The 11078-nt window shown below is 39.8% G+C and overlaps 1 protein-coding gene across 7 annotated transcripts; it reads right to left on the bottom strand.

Moving 5' to 3' along the window:
* Nucleotides 1–207: 207 nt before the first annotated feature.
* LOC139613790 (myelin-associated glycoprotein-like) lies at nucleotides 208–9779 on the bottom strand. 7 transcript variants are annotated; one of them, XM_071470693.1, is made up of 11 exons: nucleotides 9693–9779; nucleotides 8547–8592; nucleotides 7749–7840; nucleotides 3680–4042; nucleotides 2298–2585; nucleotides 1859–2110; nucleotides 1493–1753; nucleotides 1294–1384; nucleotides 828–920; nucleotides 617–689; nucleotides 208–538 (listed from the first exon to the last, which is right to left on the bottom strand). In XM_071470693.1, exons 4-11 carry the CDS (start codon nucleotides 3852–3854, stop codon nucleotides 503–505), a joined length of 1269 nt encoding a protein of 422 aa, XP_071326794.1. In that variant the 5' UTR covers nucleotides 3855–4042; nucleotides 7749–7840; nucleotides 8547–8592; nucleotides 9693–9779; the 3' UTR covers nucleotides 208–502. The 7 variants fall into 7 exon arrangements, with proteins under 7 accessions (XP_071326794.1, XP_071326795.1, XP_071326793.1 ...); XM_071470694.1 differs by lacking the exon at nucleotides 8547–8592 and having other exon boundaries at nucleotides 9693–9773; XM_071470692.1 differs by lacking the exon at nucleotides 9693–9779 and having other exon boundaries at nucleotides 8547–9249.
* Between the last annotated feature and the right edge of the window lie 1299 nt (nucleotides 9780–11078).

The raw sequence follows: 11078 nt of genomic DNA on the forward strand, positions 1-11078 counted from the left end.
AAATGGTCAACACTTCAGCTGTACTCAGCCGGAAACCGACATTTCAAAACTTTGGCAGCTTTGTTCTTATCTGTCACTCTGATAAAGCAAAAGCAGAGAAGAAATTCAAACAGCGCACTGTAGTGGGGTAACTTGTACAGAATGTGTTGTTACTGAAAGCCTGAAAAAATCATATAAAAATCAAAAGTCATCAAACACATATGCATGTAAATGATCACAGTACTTTAATGGTGATTTATCACAATAAACAGTATTATCATAGTACTATAAACACAGTGTGGTTGTTAGTCATTGGAAGAGAAACAAAAACCGCAAACACAATCACAAATTATTGAACAACATTTTGTAATATTTTAATTACAGGAAAAAAACTAAACTTATGTTATATAACATCTGCAGAAAATAGCAGTATTTCAGTCTTTTTTTTACAACTGTCTTGATCCACATCATCCGGACAACATGCAGAGAGACCGCAGCCGTACTTCCAGTGAATTCCCCAATGTTACATGTTGGCGTAAATAGCATCATCCCAGTCAGCCTGTAGAGGAAATAAAATGAACTAGCTCTCTTCTGTCATGCATGGAAATAATGAATGAATGAAGAAAAGTTCACATACCTCCATGTTGCCATATACATGATCATTGTCATGATTTCCAGGGATTTGTGTGTCATCGTAGTCCATCTCTTTTCTAAGAACAGACAGCTAATTTTTTTATTATAACACACACAGTAAATACACATAAGTTCATGCAAGATTAGCTTCCATGTGTCATTTTAAATCATGAGGAAACTTTTGTTTATTCCCAACTGAGGTTATTAATTTTAACCTTTTTGTTGCAGCGTACTGAGGGGGCTCTTCAGCTTTGTTTGCAGTTGTGGTGCTCATGTGAAGTGCCTGGGCGTCTCCAGATACCCCCCTACTGGAAGAACAATGTTTTTAATTAGGACCCTGAGAACAAACTATTGACATTTTACACAACCACTTAAAAAAATAATCTGCAAAGCTGAATACAGACCATCATGTCTTATAAGAATATATAAGCTGCTCCCATAGAGGTCAAAGTGAAGTGGTTTGACTATTATAAGAGACATTTACACTCAATATTAATTACATCAATACATCAATGTATATCTTTCCTTCTGGTGTTTGTTTACGGTTGGATTTTTTCTTTTAATATTTAACACATTTTTTAAATGTCTTATAGCATCCAGATAAGAATGCTATAGCTACAAAAACATAACTGAAAAGCAAAAAAACAACAATTTCCCACTTACCTTCAATGAGCAAATTACCATTTTTTAACAAACCCTACTGCTACTAAAAGTATCGCCAAAACCACAATCGCTCCAATGATGATGGCAATATAAAGATTCTGCATCTTACCTGTCCAAACAGAAACCATGCACAGACATTTTTCTGTTTTTCTTTAATTCATGTCAACAGTATTTGGACATAATAGACATGTCCTGCACTCTGCAAATTCGTCCTTACCATTGACAGGTAAAGAGAGTGTGAGGTTGGCATTGCCCTCAGTGTTGTTTGCCAGACAGTGGACAAACTCAGAGGGCCCAAACTCTCCCTGCAGAGTCCCAATGATAACTGAGCCATGTTTCTCTACCTTGGTGCCTGGCAGGACTCTGTCTGAAAGCACAAAATGGACCATGCACGGAGGCTTGGACTCCACAATGCACACACACTTCACCATATCCCCCTCCGAAGAGCAGGACGAGAGGGTCTTAATCTCAGGGGCATCTGTGAGGACAAGCAATGCAGTTATGAGTTTGCATTACTTCTGTGAAATGTGTTTAAATAACAGTTATCTACTTCATTGTTACATTTCGAGGATTGCTTACTTACATAACACACTGAGCTGCACAGGGCTCGACTTGCCTCGTCCTTCTGTATTGATGGCAGTACAGTACAATGCACTTATGTGTCTGGAGACGTTTTGCAACGTGTAGAGGTTTCCCTGATGCAGCTGAGCACCCTTTTCATTGTGCCACTCATAGCTGCTGGCAGGAGGATGAGCATCACTGGAGCATTTCAGCTGCACAGCTTCTCCCTCCTTTACTTCTGACTTGTACTCAACCTTCACGTTCACTGGGGCGTCTGCATGGAAACATACATTTAACTGTTCATGATACCTTGGTGTTCTTTACAGATGTATGTTTACATTTTGTAATGTCAAAGCTGAATAGGGGCTACTGCAGATATACAAACAAGATGGGAATCATTGTAGTGTTAGTTATGATGCCTGAAGCATCTGCTTTTCTTGTCACCACTGCTGCACACTTACGTTTTACTTTGAGGACCTTGGATGTTTCCTGCTGGTACCCTCCCTTGAATGTTACATTGCATAATAAAGGCTTGTTGTGGTCTGCGGAGGTAGGGCGAAACTTAAGAGTAGCTGTTGCTTTCCACTGGCCATTGTCAAACTGCTGTGGTTGTAAATGTTCCTCTCCAGAGTGACTCCAGCTGAAGACCGGAGGAGAGGTGGGGCAGGAGGGAGACACAGAGCAGGACGCCACCTCAGTCTGACCTGCCACTAATTCCTTTTTCACAGAGATGGCCATGTTTAGATTACCTGCAACAAAAAGAAAGGTTATGATAGGTCATAGCAAAGATCATAAGGCCACTGTAATGCATATAAGGGAGAGCACTTAATCTTCCAGGCTGTTCAAATCAATGTTATGTCTTTTGAAGCTTTGTATGGGCCTCACGTGTTTTAATATTTCTGCAGAAATTAAATAAGATAATAAAATCACAAGACAGGAACTGAAAATAAGTTACAGAGGAATGTGAGGAAAGGGTATAGAAAGAAAGGTAGTTCCTCTTTTATGCTTGTGGTTGTCCCCAAATACATTTTAAAAAATGAAACAGTGCTAGAATGGGAACTTTATTTTTGTATGACAGCTTAGTTATGTTTTCACAAAAGCTCCTAACCAAGCACTTGACCACACTCTACTCACGAATCCACATCCTGGTCACATAAATTCAAAGGTTTCCACTCTGTTGAAGCTTTAGAACAGATTAAAATATGTTGACAGAACTGCTGTGGACAGAATATTTAAGATGAAGGAATTCTTAAGATGGATTTTATTTCACTTGAATCTCACAATGTCTGGAGAATTGAAACTTAACTTCAACTGCTCTGATTGAAGTTATTTAAAGCGAAAGGAGGGAAACCAGTGACAAAGGAGTAACTGAGAGTCTAACTGATTAAATTAAACAATCGTGTTTACCATCTCACTGTGTGCTGTCAGACAGCTGTGTTTTTGGGTTGTACAGTAGTTACAACCTGAACTTTCCAATACAAGAAGACATGAATAAACCATAGTAGCAAACACTATTGTAGTCTCCTTTTTTTAACCTATAATTCTAATGGATGTTTTTCTTGTTTGCATGTGTAATGTAACATCACATCTGAAGTTGAATGAGTCATCCAATAAGCAAAGGAAAATAACCAAATTATTGTAAAATGTTCACTGACCTCTAATCAGTACAAATGACTAGGGTCAGGACTGATAAGCTGGAAAATCTAATTAAAATGTTAAGAAATGCAGAATGCTAAAAGGAAATCATTGTAAGAACAAAAGAGTAAAAGAGATAATTATAGGAAAATTAAGACACTAACTTTAAGTTCAAAAATGTATATTGAAAGTTGTTAATGCCACTTACCAGTCATGGAAATAGAGACTCTATTCTCTTTGTAAGAAAAGTTGTTATAGTCTGCAATTTCAATCCTGAAGTAAAAAGGTCCTTCATCACTTTGTTGAAGGGGATCAATCTTCAGTGAACAGTTCTTCTGTGCAACGTCTCCCAGCAGCTCTGTCCGATTCCGATACTGCTGCATGATTTTAGATTCAAGTGGGTGAAAGATGACATGACTTGTTGCCTCAGTCCAAATCCCAGTGAATTTGGTGACCTTCTTTCCTGGATCTGGGTAGTTAAATGAGCAGGGAATCACCACACACGATCCAGGGAGACCTTTAATTGTGGATGGCACTTGTATGGTCCAGTGGGAGGCTTCAGTTTGAACAACTGTGACAAAATTCGGAGAAAAATGTGATGAAATGAAACCAAAAGAGCAGAATGAACACAGCCTGAAGAAGAGCCCACTTTAACACAAATTCCCCAGAAAGTTAAATTCTTTACCTGAACAAAAGACATAATAATGCACCAAAAAACCCCAAAATATCAGTTGTACTCTTGTGGGCAATAAAGGATTAGGGATGGATATATGACAATGTATTATACCTTTAAAGAAAAGCCACAAGAAGAAGAGAGGCCATCTAAAAGCATCCATCTCGTCCTTTAAGGGTCAGATCTTGAGAAATATTTCCAGTCTTGTGCAGGGCTGCTGTTGTTTCCCTGTGATAAGCGATGACTTGTACTGGTTGATGACTGGTTTCCATTCCATATTTAATACATGACACATCTACTATGTTATCCATCTCTGTCTCTTCAGACGTATATTAGGGAAGTCTTTTGTATTAATCATCATTTCAGTATTCCTTTTTCTTTTCTTACCATGTCATGTGCTATCAACTATTCTCACTTGAGCTGGGCATTTTTTAGCTTTTACTGCCACAAAAAAGGGGAAAAAACTGTCCTAATAATTAAAAAATATATACATATTATCTCTTTTATATCACAGCTGTGCCATCCAGCTGCTCTCACTTCCTTCTTTGGACATAAAAGAATTTGATTTCTTTAAATGACACATAAAAAGCTTAAAATGTATTGAAATGACACAAATGCCTCTGACATTGGTGTGCAACCTAAACAAAATCCCATGAAATCGCTTCAGGGCTGATCAGGTACAGATTCAAGGACCCAAGTGACTGTTAACATTTTGTGTTGGATGGTCAATCAAACACAGAGAGGTGAAATCGTACAAAGATGACATGGCTGTATCATTTGTAGTCGTTTCATGTCTCTCATTGTTTGGTGTCTTGTTCTTTTGTGTTTCTTATAGTTTGTCCATTTCTATAGACTGATGGAGTTACAAAAGCATCTATCATTTTATATTACAATATTTAAAGATGTTTGGGCCTATCAAGTACAGAGTCAAGGATATTGGACCACAACATCAATATGAAGTGACGTGACCATTAATATTTCTTTTTGGATAGTCCATCAAATGACCACAAAGAGTCATGAAACATGAAATCCACAAAGAGGTGCAGTGCTACAAAGACAACGTGGCAAAGTCACGAAGTGTAATTTAATAAACAAAACTGACCCACAAACAGGTGCAAAACTAAGAACCAGAAAGTAAACAAAACTCCACTGGCAAAACTCAGGGAAAAAAGGTAAGTCATTTGGAAAAAAACAAAACAAAACAGGAAATAAACAAAAACTGTCATACAAGGGGCAGATCATGACAGCACAGGGGGTGAGGCATGGGCTGGTCGTGGAAACCTGGGGATGAGGCTTAGGCTGGTTGCTGGAGACCCTGGGCTGTGGGTTGAAGTGGTTGCTGAGAACCCGGGCTGAGGCTCAGGCTGATTGCTAGAAATGTGGGGCTGTGCCTCAAGCTGTAGCTGGAACCTGGGGTTGAGGTGCAGGGTGGTAGCTCTGAATTTAGGGCTGAGGCTTGGGCTTTGGCTAGTAGCTGGGAACCTGGGCCTGGGAGCTGGGAACCTGGGGCTGGGAGCTGGGAACCTGGGCCTGGGAGCTGGGAACCTGGGAGCTGGGAACCTGGGGCTGGGGGCTGGGAGCTGGGAACCTGGGCCTGGGAGCTGGGAACCTGGGAGCTGGGAACCTGGGCCTGGGAGCTGGGAACCTGGGCCTGGGAGCTGGGAACCTGGGCCTGGGAGCTGGGAACCTGGGGCTGGGAGCTGGGAACCTGGGCCTGGGAGCTGGGAACCTGGGCCTGGGAGCTGGGAACCTGGGCCTGGAGCCTTGGCTTCAGCAGGTAACAGGGAATCTGGTTCTGAACAACTCGCTGCTGCTCGCTGTCTCCTCTGCCTAAACTTACCACAGAGCCAAATTATTTTACAGAGTGTCTAATTGTGCTAATTATGTAGAGACTGGAGATTAAAAAAATACAAGTGTGATACAATGTTATGATATTGAAGGAGAAGAAGCTAAACTCAAACAGGCCCAGGGACAATTTAACCCCTGTGAGCCACTGATGGAGTGATGCAGATAGATGAGACGTTCAACTAACGTAAGGTTAAGAAATGGTTAGCCCCCCCCCCCCAACTGTAGTTCTTACCTCATTTAAGGAGGTCCAAGCCTTAATCAGAGGGCTCAGATCCCCCCCAGTCCCCCCGTAATTCAAACCCCGCACTGCAACTTAACTTTCATTGTCTTATTTGTTGTGAAATGTGAAATTTATTCTACTTGTTTGATAGGTTTCACGTTGTGAGGTAATATTAAACGCACAGTATGTAACTTCTGCCACTAGGGGTCTCTCTATCAAAACAATAACAAAAGACGGCATTGGTGACGTCATAAAATACCGTGGCATCACGGGAGTTGCAGTCTTCACCGTCATTGCCATAAGCGTCTCCTAGTTTGGATTCCATCAGTGTCTGAATCTGACAGAGGGGTGATCCAGTAGCCGAGCGTTTAGGATGCAAGCCACATAGGAGCTAATCCACCAAGCAAACAAGTCCCATCTAGGACTATTACACAAAACTGACAGCTTCCACTACAGGACTGCCGCTGGTGACGGTGTTTCATGCTCTGTTCTGGTGGAGAACATAGGCCGGATACTGAGATGGGCGATATGGTCAGCCGCCCACGGCATAATGTGGAAAAAAAAAAAAAAAAAAAAAACGCTTTCATTTGCGAGAATAACGTCTAGTCATTCATATCATGTCACCGTGTGGGGAGTGGTCTCCCTCTATTTAGTGCCGGCCCGAAGGTCTCACACACAGCTCCAGGGTCCATCTCATAGCGCACAACTAATGTAATTAGTTGGCGAAACTCAATCACACCACGAGTTGCTTCCAAGTAAGGCACATCTCATTCATAATATCGTGAATACAGGCGTATAGTTTTTACATACATGTCATTTTTCTGGGTTGTGTGAAATCGTTAAAAATAATGCAAAACGAATCTGCACACCAAGGTGAATTGGTTTAGTCTTGACTCTTGGTTGATGGTGTGTTACTAAGTGAAATATTGTAGTAATTAGATTATTTTAAGTGTGTTAATCTATTTGTGTGTTGAAGGATTTGTGCTGATTAGAAATTTCATTCTCTATTTTATTTGCATTTTATCTTATTATACTAGTTTATTTCTATTTTTGTTACTTTTTGTGTTCATGTTTGTATATATTTTTGGTATGACAACTGTACATGTTGTCTATGGCTCTCTAAGTTCTGATGTTTAATAAAAAGTTAGTTTGTGCAGAATGGTGTTATTTGTGCAAAAATCTGTGCAAAAATCTATGTGTGTGAGTGTTTTTTTTTTTTTTGCAAACAAAATTGGAAAATTTTATGTCATTGGTCATTGGTTTGTTCGTTTTGGGGTTAATATGAAAAATGTAAATAGCTTGTTTTGGGGTTTTTTTCTGTTTTTATTTCAGTCAAAGTCAGGCTACCAGTACCACCACTGTCATAGCAAAGGCATACCTAGTGTACCTAAAAACAAGCCTCCCTACAGGTTAAGGTAATTTAGCAATAAGAAGAAGCTCTTGTTTTGTTCTGAATTCCCTGCTTTTATATTACTTGCTACCTGGAACACAGCAGTAAGACACTATGAATTGGGTGACAGAATCTGAGCTTCCTACCCTGAGTGTGACATCAGAGGAAGATGGCTGCCATTATGGGCTGGAAAGCGTCACTGCCTCAGGAATCTTCACTTGGCCATCACTACTAAGAACTGTAAAAAAAAAAAAAAAAAAAAAAAAAAACTCAGAAAATGCCATATCCTGGCAAAACTCAGGAGCACACGGAAACATCAGGGGGACTGAACAGGCGAACTGAGGGAAAGACAGACTGAAATACACAAGGCAGGCCAGGGTAACTGAACACAGGTGAAATGCTTGAGGGCAGGGCAAACAGAGAAAACAAGACAAAGACAGGAAGTAAAAACAATGGACACACAAGGTAAGGGATTTCAAAATCAAACAGGAAATAAACAAAAACCCGACCACAAAGAGTCAAACCAAAGTCCAAAAGAGTCCAAAAACTCTCACACTAGGGGAAGATCATGACATCACAGCCGTTCAATTGATATTTGCCTCTAAAATAACTATAGCTATGATTTTTCCATAACCATATGTGTTTTAGTTAACTACTCCAAACCATAACATATCCATAATGTTAATTTTCCATAACTACAATCTTTCTCTAGCTGTAATTTAATTGAATTTTAATGTAATTTAATTTAGAACTAAGTATAGCCGGAATAAGTAGTCACTGTGTTGATCTATACTTTGCTAAATGATCACAGGATTGTACACGTTGTACTTGCCATGCACACACCCCACAAAATGTAACAGTATAGTGGCCAAGTGTGTACAAAAAAAAAAAAAAAAACTCACCATAAGTGACAAAGCAAATGAAATGAATGTACTGGTACTTACTCAATTGAAAGAAGATTCAAAGTTGCTGGTTAATCATCACTGGCTGCTGCATTAATCAGTAAAGAAATGATTTATGTATGTTTTCATTATTGAAAACAACAAAATCCATACATGTCACTGCAAATAGCCTTAGGAAGCTAATTTACACCAACCAAAGGCAGGAATAAAGAATAAGACTTTCTCGACCTTGGTTGTATCAGTGTCTTACATACTTGGAAATCGCTTATCATCATAGCTGACAGTCTGTTGTCTTCCCATGGTTTGTTTCTCTGTTTCACAATTTTTCATTGTGGGTTTAGTTTTTCATGCATCTCCTGATTGTCATTCCTCTTATGTGACGGACCAAACTAAACATAAACCTTTAAAGCACCATGCAAGAACTTTAACTAGGCTACTGCTACTGTCCCATACTTTACATAGGACACTTTGCTGTCATACTGAATATGCCATTTTTATTTGTGAGGTTTTATGATCTAATCTGACTGGCCATCACGTGACTTTTCACAATTTGACCTGAACAGCTAAGTTGTGACATTTAGGAATGAAAACTTCCCCTATGTTGGTTTCCTCAAAATGACATGTGGTTAACTGTGGCATATCCCTCGAGAACAACAGCCAAAAATAAAAATCCTTAAAATAACTGAAATATACCTGTTGTATTTTACAGAAAAACAATTAACTGCACACAGTGATGACATACTGTAATGAACACTTCAGTGCACACTGCACTGACCAGAAGTGACTGCCTGTTCTCTTTAGTCAGTGTCACTTTCATGATAAATCATCTGCCATTTCATATCTCTTGCGTTAGAGATCAGAACAGTTTGAAATTCAGAAATGCATCACTGTTTAAGGCTTTGAATATAATCAATATTATTTTATTGTGTCTGATGAATATAAATACTATTCAAATGCATCTTTGTTTGAGTGTTTACTGTGTTTGATATGTATAATTACAGATTGTGGGCCATTTTGTATGAGGGGGTCTCTCTTTCATTTAAATGAAATGCATATACTTTGTTACACCACACAGATCTTTTGAAACCAAGAAGGAAAAAATACTAGATTAAGTTACTTCAAAGTCTGCTGTTGTGCATAAATTCAAAATAGATGACAGCCCTGATGCATGTGAGCAACAACACTTACATTATCATGATCCTCGCCCCATCTTGGTGATCTTGTTCTTTGTGCCCCTGTATGCTACAGTCTCACTCCATCAGTGACCTGAATTATATGGAGCTTTTATCGACTGTCATTCCTCAGTCATCCACCAGATGCCCTCAGACCCTCCCCCCTGCCCCAGTTACTTGAACTTCCCCGGATAGTTCACACACCAGTTCCCAGTTTCCCAAAGATTCCCCAGATCATAGTAAATGTGTTGTCCTTTGTGCTGTTCATGCTGTGGATTCACAGTTCTTGGCACCTTATCTGTTTGCCTGTAAGACTCAGTCATTGTTTCATGAAAGTCCCCTGCCTGCTTCTCTGCACTTGGGTCATTTGTGCCCCAGCTGCAACATTGGATTGGATTGGATTGGATTGGATTGGCTTTATTGTCACTGTAACAGTACAAGTACAATTGCAGCGAAATTACAACAATCACCCCGTCAACACATAACATAACAGGATGACTGTAGCAAAAAAAGGGGGGGGGGGGGCAAGTTGCACACACAGCAAGTTGCCATGGAGACATCCTTGATCGGGTCCCGGACGGAGTCAACAATCAACAAGTGTCCGTGGAGGAAGGAAGGGAGGGAGGGAGGGAGGAAGGGAGGGACCGAGGGAGGAAGGGGGGGGGGGGGGGGGGGGGCTTGGCCAAGGCTGGTGCTGCGGGGGCCGGAACGCAGATTACATTATGATTGTTTGGGTTAGGGTGAGCAGTCGTATTTCAAGAAAATACATCAGCACAGTTACATGAGGGTGTGCATCTCCCCATCCCCCTATCTTAACCAACACATATATATATATATATATATATATATATATATATATATATATATATATATATATATATATAATTTAATCAGAGAATGAGATCTAATTTACAAGTGAGACCTGAGTACATCAAATAAAGTAAATGATAAGAAATATTAATAGCAGAGATCCAAAATTTCAGTTATTTAGATAAACATCCATTTAAACTAAGGTGATTTAAATATATATTCAGATATAAAACCAACAGTGAGTTTGTCTGTTTTTGAAACATGTGAGACTGTACGCCTATCTATCAGCTAACATGGGGGCAGCTTCCTCTTTCGCCTTCCTGTCAATTTCCTATTAACACACTCACCCCCCTTGAGAGTTTTTCTACATTGACCTGGGCACATGCAGGATGTTTTTACTTTCTTTGTCTTCCCTAATCTACTACAACAATCTGTGAGGCTACGTGAAAGTGGTGCAGTCAGGCAAGCACATCCATTTACAGTACGGACTTTCTTAAACTTAAATAGTTAATACTGCATCGACATTATTCTTCCCCTGTAATTTTACATTATGATGTTTGAACTCTTACTCTAAAATGCGTCTGTATTGTGC

Source organism: Trachinotus anak, unplaced genomic scaffold (genome assembly GCF_046630095.1).
Source record: "Trachinotus anak isolate AG129_WGS33_773 ecotype Australia unplaced genomic scaffold, CSIRO_AGI_Tana_v1 ptg000032l, whole genome shotgun sequence".
NCBI lineage: Eukaryota > Metazoa > Chordata > Actinopteri > Carangiformes > Carangidae > Trachinotus > Trachinotus anak.

Coding starts and splice junctions, on each gene's coding strand:
- LOC139613790 (XM_071470691.1), bottom strand. CDS start 4,307: ATGGATGCTTTTAGATGGCCTCTCTTCTTCTTGTGGCTTTTCTTTAAA. Junction 2,586..3,679: donor AGTCTCTATTTCCATGACTG/GTAAGTGGCATT, acceptor TTTTTGTTGCAG/GTAATCTAAACATGGCCATC. Junction 539..616: donor ATGTATATGGCAACATGGAG/GTATGTGAACTT, acceptor TTTCCTCTACAG/GCTGACTGGGATGATGCTAT.